Here is a 13,667-nt window from a genome sequence, read left to right as displayed (position 1 = left end):
CTATTTCACTGCTGTTGTTGCTGTCTAGTTCCATTATGCAACTCCTCACCTTATAACCATGACTGTATTGCACTACTGCTGCTACTGTAAACATTTTATACACACTTACATTCTGTTACAGTTTATTCTTTATACTGCTTATTTATTCTTTTTTTTTTTAATGTATGGCATTTAACAAGGTGAAAGACAAACAGTATCTCAATTCTCTGTATGTTCTGTGCATCTAGTGAATTAACAATACAGACTCTTCGAATAAAATAGTTTTTGGCAACTATCTAACAAAGTTCATGTCGCTGAGTGGCTGAACTGGGGGAAATTGCCCGACGCACCTCAGTCCAAAGAACAATCCATGGTTTTAAACAAGACTCCTTTATTTCGTATCACAAAAATTCTTCAGGCATCCAAGCATTAAAAACATCTTGTGATTCAGTTCATTGGCGTTAAGTTAATCCATGACAAAAATATACTTAAAAGGACAAAACAAAGCGGTCTGCAAAAAGTGAGCTTCCCCCCATCACCCACTCACTACCAAACCGCACCTAAAGTGAACCAGTGATATATATCATGAACTGCTACCATCACCAACACCACGTGAGCCAATTAAAATACATCATTACGTAACTGCTACATCGTTGTGTCTACATCTGTCTCCTATATCCTGGCCCCTAATTATTACGACACAACATAGTAATAATTACACATTCTGAAGAACACTCCATTCCAGAACACACAACACATAACCACACATTACATCACATAGCAATAAGACACCATTTAGAAATCCATCACTGTCCACTTCACTTCTTTCTTCTCCCCCATTATCAACCATAGGTCGGAGGTTATCAGGATTTAGCCTAGATATCAAACCAGTGTGTGACGTACGTCTGGTAATGTTGTCATGTCGAGTCAAGCACGTACTGTGGTCACGTCAAGTCGGTTCAAGCACGTATTGTAGTCACGTCAAGTCGAGTCAAAAATGTCGTCAAGGGTCGGAGGCCAACTGAAGAAGGCATAACTTTGTGACAGGTCTGCATACATGGTTGGTTGGGGTTTTAATCCAGACTTGATGCACAAGTCCTTTCTTGTCTAGAACAGTTGCAGTGACTCTGCCAATGATCCAGGAACCACGTGGCGCAGAGTCATCCACTATGAGGACCAGGTCTCCAGGCATGAAGTTGCATTTAATCTTTGTCCATTTCTGGCGCTGTTTAAGTTGTGGCAGATATTCCTTAATCCATCTTTTCCAAAACAAGTCAGAGATGTACTGGACCTGCTTCCATCTCTTACGTGCATAGAGATTGTCTTTCTGGAACAGACCAGGTGGTAAGCATGGATTGGACTTGAGAAGGAGGAGATGGTTTGGTGTTAGGGCTTCCAAGTCATTTGGGTCCATAGATTCCTTTGTAATGGGTCTACTGTTGAGGATTGACTCAACTTCACAAAGGGCAGTTTGGAGTCCTTCCTCATCCAAATGCTGTGTCTGCAGGGTGGAGTTTGGGACCTTTCTGATAGAGCGAATCAACCGCTCCCATGCTCCACCATGGTGCGATCCAGTAGGAGGATTGAAGATCCATCTAACTCCCTTCAAAGACAACGTATCCGTGATCCTTTCATGGTTCCACTCTTCCATGGTCCGCCTCAGCTTGCGATCTGCACCCACAAAGTTGGTAACATTGTCGGAACGCAGCTCTTGAACCTGGCCTCTTCTTGCAATAAAATGGTGTAGGGCGTTAATGAAGGAATCAGTGTCAAGAGATGAGGCAACCTCAATATGTACAGCCCTAATTACCAAACATGTAAAAGTAACTCCATATCTCTTCACAAGACTTCTTCCATGCTTAACTTCAAACGGACCAAAGTAATCCACTCCAACAAAGGTAAAAGGTTTCTCTGGAGTCTCTCTGCTTTCAGGCAAGTCAGCCATTTGTTGCTGTCCTACGGCTCCATGAAGCCATCTGCAGACGACACACCTCATCACAATTTTCCTTATCAAGGCGCCAGCACCAGGAATCCAGTATTTCTGATGCAGTCTTGAGAGAATGTGGTTCCTGCCACCATGACCCACCTCTTTATGGATATGTTGTACAACAAGATTAGAAATGTGAAGGTCTTTAGCGATTATGACAGGATGCTTGGACTCTTCGGACATAACAGCCCTACCGAGACGTCCTCCAACTCGCAGCACATCATCCTCCAGGACAGGATTCAATTTATAGATGTGACTGCTTCTTTTCACACACTCTCCCCTTTGGAGGCAGGCGATTTCCTCAGCATACCGCTTTCTCTGACAGAATTTAATTATTTCCATCTCAGCATCCTTAATCTCTCCCACGGAGAGAAACCCACAGCAGGGCTTGACCCTGTGATGAGCACCGTCACACTGTGTTACATCAGAGCCAGGCTGAGGGGATGCCTTGTTCTTTCTGTGATCGAAGAGCAATGTCTTGAACTTCAAGACCCAACCCATCACCCTAATGAGGCGGGTCCAAGACAAGCTACGACTGATCAGACAGGTCAAAGGATCATCACCACCATCATCATCGACACCATGTGCTTGCAAGACCTCAATAGCAGCAGACACTTTGACTTCAGGGTCTTCATGTGGAAGTTCCTGCAAGCTGTCTGGGTTTACAGGCCACTCTTTCTCTGGCTGTTTGAGAAAGACGGGACCAGATATCCACATATCGTCATGTAGGAAAGGCTCAGCCTTCATGCCTCTGGAGGCAAGGTCTGCTAGGTTCTGTGCTGTATTCACATACAGTACAGGCCAAAAGTTTGGACACACCTTCTCATTCTTCGCATTTTCTTTATTTTCATGACTATTTTCATTGTAGAGCCTCACTGAAGGCATCAAAACTATGAATGAACACATGTGGAATTATGTACTTACCAAAAAAGTGTGAAATAACTGACAACATCTCTTATATTCTAGTTTCTTCAAAGTAGCCACCCTTAGCTCTGATGACTGCTTTGCACACTCTTGCATTCTCTTGATGAGCTTCCAGAGGTAGTCTTTGCTTATCTTTCTCATCGGATGGAATTAAAGGCAACAGAGACTCATGTAATGCACCAGCATTCTTAAGCAGATATGTTAATTCATCAAGCTGTGATTTGACTTGTGAAACATTTTTGTCATCCTTCATTAACTCTTTGAGAGACACAATTACATTCTTCATTTTGTTTACATGCTTTTTTCATTCCGTTTGGATGGTTTCAATTTTATTTCCAAGAGCTTTCTCAGTGAGAACGATTGGTCTTTTATCTTTTTCAGGTTCTCCAACAGCAGAGCCAGCTTGTGATCTACTCATTTTAATCATCCAAGACAGCGAGCATCAAACAAGAATCCAACATAAATCAGCCGATGTCAATTGCAGTAGCGATTTCTTATTAAAGTTCGCTGAACACATGCATAGCCACAGCACATTCGCCAAATTCCCAATGAACTCCGGGCCCACACACAACACTGAACAGCAGCAGGCACACTCCACCATCAACACACAGCAGGATACGTCTCAACAGCAATGTCTTTTCCTGGATGTAACTGTGTTTATCCAAACCAGCAATACACAGCGCAAACACAGGTTACATACCACCGTCGTCTTCCTATCGCTTTCCTAGGTGTTGTGGCTGTCATGTGTGGGCTCGCGCTGGCGTTCGAACTGCATGGGCTGAAATGCGGAAGGCTCCGTTGCCGTCTTTTTTGATGACAAAAATTTTGGTGACATTTGATCAAAAATGCCATTGACAACTTTTGATCACACATGTGTGTGGGTGATTTTCACCAAGTTTGGTCCAAATTGGATGTAAACCCTAGGAGGAGATGATGAAAGTATGAGGTGTGTGATTCTGACAAAACCCATTCATTTGAATGGTACAGTTTTGCTGTTGTCATGGCAACACGACAGTTAGGGGTGTGTCCTCTTTGGCTTTTAGGTTCAGTACTGCATGCAGAACGTCTGTGTTAAATTTCTTTAGACTACGTCCAAAAAAAAAAAAAAATCACTCCCATTCAAAAACTGTAGGGGGCGTCAGAGAGCCATTTTATAATCTAACTATACAAGTTACATATCATTGTGTTCAGATTGTCATTCTGCATAAATGTTACATTGGGTCCAAATCAATCTGACACTCTGTGTGCGAGATATACACACTTTTATACTTCTGAAAATGGCTGTTTCGTTGTGAGGTCATCACAGCCACACCCAACATTTGATCAAAAATTTAAATGATAACTTTTGATCATACATGTGTGTAGGTGATTTTCACCAAGTTTGGTCCAAATTGGATTTAAACCCTAGGAGGAGATGATGAAAGTATGAGGGGTGGGATTTTATAGGTCCACACCTCCATCCAATATGGCCAACTTACTGTTGGGTTTAGGGTGGGGCCATAATGTAATTTTTTACTTGGGCTATGTCTGTCTGTACCAAGTTTCATTTTTCTACGTGGAAATTTTTTTTTGGGTGGGTTCCCATCCACGCAATGTATTTTCATATTTTGAGGGGGCGTGGCCGAGCCATTTTTCAATATTTTGAAAATTCTTCTTTCTGGAAAATTCAACTTTTCCACAGTGTAATTTTAAGTCTGTGTACCATTAGTGTAACACAAAGAGTTTTTCATCAATTGTGTCCTTGTGGCAAAACCCCATTCATTTGAATGGTACAGTTTTGGTGTTGTCATGGCAACACGATTGTAGTTAGGGGTGTGTCCTCTTTGGCTTTTTGGTTCAGTACTGCATGAGGGATTGGTGTGCCAAATTTCTTTTGTCTATGTCCAAAAACAAATTTGACTCCCATTCAAAAACTGTAGGGGGCGTCAGAGAGCCATTTTACGATCCAACTATAGGAGTTACATATCATCATGTTCAGGTTGTCATTCCGCACAAATGTTACATTTGGTCCAACTCAATCTGAAACTCTGCGAAATATACACACTTTTATACTTCTGAAAATGGCTGCTTCATTGTGAGCTCATCACAGCCACGCCCAACATTTGATCAAAAATGTAAATGATAACTTTTGGTCACACATGTGTGTAGATGATTTTTACCAAGTTTGGTCCAAATTGGAGGTAAACCCTAGGAGGAGATGATGAAAGTATCAGGGGTGTGATTTTATAGGTCCACACTTCCAGCCAATATGGCCGACTTCCTGTCAGATTTTGGGCGGGGCCATTATGTAATTTTTTACTTGTCCTACCATGGAATATGTCTGTACCAAGTTTCATGTTTGCACGTGGAAAAAAATTTGGGGAGGGCTCCCATCTGCGTAATGTATTTTGATTTTGAGGGGGCGCTGCTGAGTCATTTTGCGATATTTTTTCTTGGCGACTTAAAATAAAAAATATATATATATTGAGACAGGGCATGAATCATTTCGGTCAGTGTGATTTTTTTGTTTTCACCCTGTTCATGATGTTTCTTTACACTTTTTTATCTTAAATAAATTGGTTGTGTCTTCAGACTTTCTTGTATGTCCTATTTATATCAAATCTGAGGTGAAATACTAATGTGTGACTGAAAAAATTAAGAAATCCATGTATTTGACAGGGGTAACAATTTTGGGCTTAAGTGTATGTGTGTTTAGTGTTAACTTCTTATCCTTATGTTATGTGTCAGTGCGACTGCCCCCGTCGCCTACAGTCGACGTCACCAGTGCGACACGTGCCTTTTCTCTCGCCGTATTAGCGGTTAGCTGTTAGCACTACACGGGGCGCACCACCAGTTTAGGTCTCTCTAAACCCGGATTCTGTTTGAAGGTAAAAACAGAGTACGATGGCCACAGCCGGCGCACAGGGCAGGAAGAGGCTCCTGAAGGAGGAGGATATGACCAAAGTGGAGTTTGAGACAAGCGAGGAGGTGGACGTTACACCCACCTTCGACACCATGGGGCTACGGGAGGACTTGCTCCGAGGCATCTACGCCTACGGTAGGCCGGGGATGAGCGCGGCCTCCGTGGAGAGTTAGCTCCTAGGCTAAATCTATTGGTCCGTCACCGCGGTGGTCTTAATACATACGTTGATTAAGTAGTTAAAATCAGATCAGATAGAGAGTTGGGACGTGACTTAATTGGACTGCTTCGATGTTGATAGTTTTATTTAGGTAAAAGTTTAATTTCAAAGGCGGGCTGCTGATCGTTATAGCATGACAAGCTAATGATACAAACAAGTTTAACTACGTAGGTTAGCCGCGGATTGTTTATGTTCACCTTCGTGTTATTTCCATTATTAAATTTTTACCGCCGCTCTTATCTCCCATTGAATCTGTTTTATCTCTGCTCCTTTGTACTTATGTTTTTGGCTCCATTGTGGTTGATCGCCGTAGTGGTTCTCTTGGTTTGGGGTTATGTCTTATAATATAACCAACAACTTCTATACAGTCGCTACTATTTATAAGTTAACACTGACACATGCCTCTTCCCTCTTTGAGTTAATTTGACTATTTCAGTCATGGATGATAAGAGCTCGTTTTAATTGTTTGTTTAATTAAGTTTTTGTTTAATTAACAAAGTGTCCCCACTTTGCGTTTTTATCGCTGAACTAAAGACCATAAAGAAACAATAGAAGGAAGAAGAAAGCAAATAGCCTGTTGATAAACAGATGTTGCCGTTCAGTGAAGTCTAGTAAAAACTCAGGACATGACTTAGTAAATCCTGTGTGGTTTATTATTGTTATTATGTAATGATAATGCATGTAGATGTACAAATATACACAATGGATGTGACAGTTTTTAATTCTCCGCCCAGTCCTTAAACAACAGAGCAGACAGTGGATACAGTCACTTCTTGGCTAGTGTTGAAGTTTAACACAACTTGAGTGAAAGCTGTATGTATGTGTTGAATTCATAAGAATAATTGCTTTTACATTGATAGGAAAAATGCTTAATTTGTAAATCAAAGTCAGTCAGTGCTTCTTTTCCTTCTCAAAATCAGTCCACAACATATTGATCTTAATTCACATTATCCAACCCACATTCAGTGTTAGTTTTTTTTTTTTCTGTCATTTTTGTTACTCAACGCTGATGCTAAACTGAAATCTTTGGACCACGCTTGTTTGTCTGAGAAAGACGTCGTGGACTTTAAGTGTCAGACAAAGTATCTCCAAACAATGTATCCAAAAAATAGTTGACCCTGAAATAATGATATTTTTCAGCTCTAACATATGTCCTGAACACTGTTTCCGTCCTCTGTTTTTATTTTGTGGACCTTCTAGAGAGTTGATTTGTCAGTAGTGTTTAGTAGTCGGAGCTTTTAGATACTCTGATGTGCAATCTGGATCATAACCTGTTTTCAGGGTCTGTTACCATGGAGATTTAACTGGTAGGAGGTAACCCACCTTTGTGACTCTGAAATGGTAGAGCTGAGCCTGGAGGACCTTGATACCCCTTTAGTGCTGATTCAGGACCCTGTGGTTTCTGTGTGTTTCAGGGTTTGAGAAACCTTCCGCCATCCAGCAGAGAGCGATCAAACAGATCATCAAAGGCCGGGACGTCATTGCCCAGTACGACCTCTGACCTCAGTATGACCACCACTGTCTGTTTACCACGTCTTATAAATGTATAACGCATCCTGTCTGTTCAGGTCTCAGTCTGGAACGGGAAAAACTGCCACCTTCTGTGTGTCCGTCCTGCAGTGTCTCGACATCCAGGTTTGTCATTTAGAGGCATTTATAGTTTATAAATGTCAATCTGATTGAGTCGATACTGGTGTTTTAGTTTTTCTTTGAGGGGCCGACTGGTTTCAGGTGGTTTGAGGAAAGCTTTGTCAGCTCACCTGTGGTAATGCATTTCCTGTTGGTAGGTGAGGGAGACCCAGGCGTTAATCCTTGCTCCAACCAGAGAACTGGCAGGACAGATTCAGAAGGTAATGTCCCTGTCCCCACTGAGCTGTGTTCCGATTGGTCTGTACCTGTTTGAGCTGTGTTCTGATTGGTTACCTGTGTCCAGGTGTTGCTAGCGCTGGGGGACTACATGAATGTTCAGTGTCACGCCTGCATCGGAGGGACCAATGTGGGCGAGGACATCAGGAAGTTGGACTATGGACAACATGTGGTCGCTGGGACACCAGGACGAGTGTTTGGTCTGTTTAACCTCTGACCTCTGAAAGCCAGTTGGTGAGTCTCTGGCCAAAGCAGCCAATGGGATGCTAACTTGTTTGTTGTGGTTTTTCGCAGACATGATTCGCCGCAGGAGTCTGAGAACGAGAGCAATCAAGATGCTGGTTCTGGACGAAGCCGATGAGATGCTTAACAAAGGTAACACTGATCATGTGCTGAGAGTCACCTGATAGCAAACACACCTGCACAGTCAGAGTCAACACAGCTGGTCCTTATGGTCGAAATTAACATGTTCGCAGTCAGAATAAAGCTGATATTTTTGTCCTTCCTCTAGGTTTTAAGGAGCAGATCTATGATGTGTACCGTTACCTGCCTCCGGCCACTCAGGTGGTCCTGATCAGTGCCACACTACCCCATGAGATCCTGGAGATGACCAACAAGTTCATGACAGACCCGATCCGCATCCTGGTCAAACGGTAGGACAGCATGCATGTTGAAGAAAACCTGAAGACAACATGAGAATACTGTTCAGGTCTCAGTCATTGCTGGCTGTCCTTAGAACATGTGTCTTCTCCATCTATCAGTGATGAATTGACACTGGAGGGAATCAAGCAGTTCTTTGTTGCTGTGGAGAGAGAGGAGTGGAAGTTCGACACTCTGTGTGATTTGTATGACACACTGACCATCACACAGGCCGTGATCTTCTGCAACACCAAGAGAAAGGTCAGACACAACCTCAGTCCAAGACGATGGTGGAGACGTCAGTATTTCTGCCCAGACACCTGAGTCTGTGTTTCTGTTTTTAAGGTGGACTGGCTAACTGAGAAGATGAGGGAGGCGAACTTCACCGTGTCATCGATGCATGGAGATATGCCTCAGAAGGAGAGAGAGTCCATCATGAAGGAGTTCAGATCAGGGGCCAGGTAACACTTGATGCAGTTGATATACTGATAAGACGCAGAGCAATGATCTTGTCCTGATGTTAATGGTTTGTTTGTTTCCAGCCGTGTGCTGATCTCAACGGACGTCTGGGCTCGAGGTCTGGATGTCCCTCAGGTTTCCCTCATCATTAATTATGACCTGCCCAACAACAGAGAGCTGTACATCCACAGGTACCATGAATCCCTCTGTATCAGTATGTCAGTATGAGCATCCTACTATAATGGACGTTCTGTGTCCGGCACGTGTTTGTCCGACGCGTGTCCTGATGTTGCAGCACGGGAGGGCGTACAGGTGCAATGCCGCTGTTGCACCTCAGGAGGGCGCTAGCGTACAATGGCACCACAGGTACAGTGCCGCTAGTTTACTTAAAGTGACCTGATTGTGAAGACCAGTCTCACACTGGATGATCCACATCAAAACAGTGAAATGTAGGAATGGGATTTACTGATATTTAATAAAACAAACAAACAAACAATAAGATGGAACATAAATCAATAATGTGTCATTTTCTACTGTCAAACAGACCTGTGAATGCAGCATGGTGTGTTCAGGGTCCATGTATGTATTTTAAACTGGATGATGTTGTAAAACTCTGGGACCAGGTCTATGCTGAACCCCCTGAACATGTCGTCGCTACATCACGACTCTGGTTGTAGATGTTTAACTTGTGCTGTTTGATGGATACATTAATGATACTGTTAAAACTCTGCTGTTTCAGATTAAACAAATTTAAGTCACAGTAATTCATATCTGCTGGTTTTCCAATCTTTGCTGCTGTAAACGTCATCTCTAATATTTCTGCCTGGAGGCTTTGAAAGTGTTTTTTTTTTTTTTTTTTTTCTTACTTCTGTTCTCAGTTTGTATTTCCACAGGGGAATAATAGATTTTAAAGAAAAAGTCCCATGCTCATGATGTCATGGTTGAAGTATTTTCTTTGATAGTAGTTTGATAGTTTTGTTTTTGAAGTTTTACTTAATTTACGTTAAAAGTGGTTCCTGTTTGTTATCTAGAGGGAATCCACACACTACCATAAGGTCCTCATACCATATTTGGAAAAGCTTGGTACAGATTAGTGTTTGACATTTCTATTCTCAGATTATCACAGACCTTCAGCTCTTTGCACCAGACAGTTAATTGTAAATTTAATGTGACCTTTGACCTGCTTCAGGATTGGCCGATCCGGTCGTTATGGACGTAAAGGTGTGGCCATCAACTTTGTGAAGAATGATGACATCAGGATCCTGCGGGACATTGAGCAGTACTATTCGACCCAGATCGATGAGATGCCGATGAACGGTATGAACTCGGCCAATGGGAGGTGTCGTCTCGGTGTCTGTGGGAATCTGTGTCTGAAACGTAAAAGTCTAACGTGTTTGTTTTCTCTCTACAGTGGCTGATCTGATCTGAAGTGGAGCCGCTTCTTTTATTTCTCATTGCTATTTTTTATTTTTAATAGCTTTAGGACAAACCTTATTTTGTGTCAACTGTTGAGTGAAGACGACTGTAAAACCTGGATTTGTTTTTGTAAATAAAGTTTTTTGGGTTCACCGAACAGGTTTTCCTGTAATTTCTCACATCTGTTGTGTTTTACATATTTGAGCCTTTTTGATTCAGTCAAATGACCAATTTAATTCTGATTAAAAAATAATTTAAACATTAAAAAAAAAAAAATCACATTTGTTTGTGAATGACCAATTTAATTCTGATTAAAAAATAATTTAAACATTAAAAAAAAAAAAATCACATTTGTTTGTGAATCCCTGACCTTGTATAATCTTCAGATTGCATTTTATAATAAATTAAGTGGAATAAAAGTAACACAATATGCTAAGGAAGCAACAAAAAGTAAAATCTGAACTATTTAAAGGTACAATATAAAACATCCTATTCAATGAATATTCTCTGACCAGACATGATAATCAAAGTGACTCATTCAATGTGTTTGACGCCCATTTACCTGTTTTTTCTTACTTTTCTATTACATTCTGCACCTTTTGGACCTGTTCAGGTGATCAGAGACTTGTTTCCAAATGTGACCCTATAATATGTACAGTACAGGGTGTAGTAATACAACCATTTATTTTAAACTTTTAAATATGTGATTGAAGCAGCATCTGGTAGAACAGTGATTAAGGCTGAACATTTCCAGCTCAACTTCACTGCTATAAAATAAATATATAAAGACCACTTTAGAAACCAACCTATTTTCACTGGTTCACTCATCTCCTGACCAATCAGGTTTCTCTTATCAAAATCATGACATGTGAACACAATCAATCTGTGAGAGCCATTTAATGTAGTTTATTTACAGCTGAACATCAGGAACCCAAGCGGAGGGATGGGTTTCAGACACCGCTGAGGGGCTTAAAGGGTAGAGATGGGTATAAAAGCATTTTAAAGGGTTTCAGAAGATAAATACAGGGAATGAAAAGGACAGACTTGGTGAATAAAGATTTGAGTATCAGTAGGCATCTGAGGGGAGGAGTGAGGTATAGAATGGATTGGGGTTCAAAGGGTAACTTTAAAGGGAAGAAAGGGTATGGTGGGGTATTGGAGGGTTACAGTGGGGTAGAGTGGAGTATCGGAGGGTTACAGTGGGGTATGATGGTGTATTGGATGTTACAATGGGGTATATTGGGGTATCGGATGGGTACAGTGGGATAGTGTGGGTTATAGGAGGATTACACTGGGGAAGTGTAGAGTATCAGAGGGTTTTTGTGGGGCTATCGGAGGGTTACAGTTGGGTAGGGTGGAGTATCAGAGGGTTACAAAAGGGTATGGTGAAGAATTAGAGGGTTATAGCAGAGTATGATGGGATATCAGAGGAATATTTTGGTGTATCAGAGGGTTACGTTGGGTATGATGGGATATCAGAGGGTAATAGTGGGGCATGAAGATGTATCAGAGGGTCATAGTGGAGTATGATGATGTATCAGAGGGTCATGGTGGGGTATGAGGGGGTATCAGAGGATAATGGGTATGATGATGTATTAGAGGGTTACGTTGAGTGTGACGGGGTATCAGAGGGTTATAGCAAGATATGATGATGTGTCACAGGGTCATGGTGGGGTATCAGAGGGTTATGTTGGGTATGATGATGTATCAGAGGGGTACGTTGAGCATGACAGGGTATCAGAGAGTCATAATGGGGTATGATGATGTATCAGAGGGTCATGGTGGGGTATCAGAGTCATGGTGGGGTATGATGGGGTATCAGAGGGTTATGTTGGGTATGATGATGTATCAGAGGGTTATGTTGGGTATGATGATGTATCAGAGGGTTGCGTTGAGTATGATGAGGTATCAGAGGCTTATAGCGAGGTATGATGATTTATCAGAAGGTCATGGTGAGATATGATCGGATATCAGAGGGTTATGTTGGGTATGATGATGTATCAGAGGGTCATAGTGGGGTATGATGGAGTATCAGAGGGTCAGTGGGGTATGATGGAATATCAGAGGGTCATAGTGGGGTATGATGGAATATCAGAGGGTCATAGTGGGGTATAGTGGAGTATCAGAGGGTTATGTTGGGGTATGGTGGGGTATCAGAGGGTTATTTTAGAATATGACAGTATTACAGCATACAGGGGTATCAGAGCTCTGGAAACCCTGATCAGCTGTTTGTGACATCATCATGACGTCTGATTATCTGCTCGTACATTCACATCTGTGGAAATCTGCACCTGGAGGTAAAGACAGCAGCGTCGTCAAGCAGCAAAGAGGAAACCGAGAAACAATAGTCTGAATCCAAGAACCAACAGGAACGAGGCAGCAGTCATGATCTGGCTGATTCACGTGGTCACACCTGGACTCCACATGTGACAGAAGACGCAAAGCAGGAAATGTTTTCATCCACAAAGTCTGTGTTTGAATCAGATGGTAATGGTTGACTGTGTATGTTGTGCATGTTCTATTGGAAATGTTCTGTTTTCTGCTCTGTATGTTCTGTGAGGTTCTGTTGGCATGCGTGATGTTCCCTCTTCCGCTCGGTGATTCTTGTGGTTCCGTGGCTTAGCTCAATTGTCTAAATGCTGTAAAGGACATTGTACACACTAACACAGGTTCACTCCATATGTTCTCTGATCAGGTAGAAACATTAGACTTTTATTTACATGTCAGTGAGATCCAATCCTGCACACAATTTAATGATGTCTGACAGTTTATTTAAAGGAGTGATATTTTGCTTTTTTAAAATGGAATTATGCATCTTAAAACATTTCCCTGTGGTCTACATGAACTATGCTTGGGTCTGAATTCGTCATTAATTCAACTCCACAGGTCCATCTTCAACCCTATTTCTGAGTAATGACACCAGAAAGGTCCTTTTGAGCACTGGTCCTTTAAATGCAAATGAGCCACTTCACACCCCATCCCCGCCAAGTTGTTGACTGTGCTGCTCTATACCGTTCAGCCACTTGTGTTTGTTAATACAACCAACAACTAAATTTTTGAAGTAACTGGCTCATAGACATATTTTCAGTTTTTACTACAACCGCTGCTGCTGACAAACAATTTTGGCATACTTGGAGAAAAGTTCGTAGGAAGTCTTGACCTTATATGTGCAAATGTCATGACATAACTAGTTATAAAACGTAACAAATTAAGAAGGGATTAAAACGGGTTGTAGAAATCCACTCGATTTTTGCCAAAATGAATATAAAGATAGCTTT

At 41.8% G+C, this 13,667-nt stretch overlaps 1 protein-coding gene across 2 annotated transcripts; it reads left to right on the top strand.

Moving 5' to 3' along the window:
• The first annotated feature begins 5,660 nt into the window (after positions 1-5,660).
• On the top strand, positions 5,661-10,546 carry eif4a3 (eukaryotic translation initiation factor 4A3). 2 transcript variants are annotated; one of them, XM_030151951.1, is made up of 12 exons: positions 5,662-5,927; positions 7,425-7,497; positions 7,578-7,644; positions 7,797-7,859; positions 7,943-8,075; positions 8,170-8,250; positions 8,387-8,528; positions 8,637-8,775; positions 8,860-8,975; positions 9,057-9,164; positions 10,163-10,290; positions 10,385-10,546. In XM_030151951.1, the coding sequence occupies exons 1-12, from the start codon at positions 5,774-5,776 to the stop codon at positions 10,399-10,401; spliced, it is 1,221 nt and encodes a 406-aa protein (XP_030007811.1). In that variant the 5' UTR covers positions 5,662-5,773; the 3' UTR covers positions 10,402-10,546. The 2 variants fall into 2 exon arrangements, with proteins under 2 accessions (XP_030007897.1, XP_030007811.1); XM_030152037.1 differs by lacking the exons at positions 10,163-10,290; positions 10,385-10,546 and adding an exon at positions 9,355-9,454 and having other exon boundaries at positions 5,661-5,927; positions 9,057-9,204.
• Positions 10,547-13,667: the final 3,121 nt, after the last annotated feature.

This window comes from Sphaeramia orbicularis, chromosome 1, assembly GCF_902148855.1.
Source record: "Sphaeramia orbicularis chromosome 1, fSphaOr1.1, whole genome shotgun sequence".
In the NCBI taxonomy this organism is placed as follows: domain Eukaryota; kingdom Metazoa; phylum Chordata; class Actinopteri; order Kurtiformes; family Apogonidae; genus Sphaeramia; species Sphaeramia orbicularis.
The sequence above is the reverse complement of the archived record's forward strand: the minus strand, read 5'-3'. Positions and strand labels throughout refer to the sequence as shown.

Bases quoted from the DNA above. Each gene is read 5' to 3' on its own strand.
- eif4a3 (XM_030151951.1), top strand. From the start codon at position 5,774: ATGGCCACAGCCGGCGCACAGGGCAGGAAGAGGCTCCTGAAGGAGGAG. The intron at 5,928-7,424 runs GTAGGCCGGGGA...TGTGTGTTTCAG, and splicing joins CCGAGGCATCTACGCCTACG to GGTTTGAGAAACCTTCCGCC. The intron at 8,529-8,636 runs GTAGGACAGCAT...TCCATCTATCAG, and splicing joins ATCCGCATCCTGGTCAAACG to TGATGAATTGACACTGGAGG.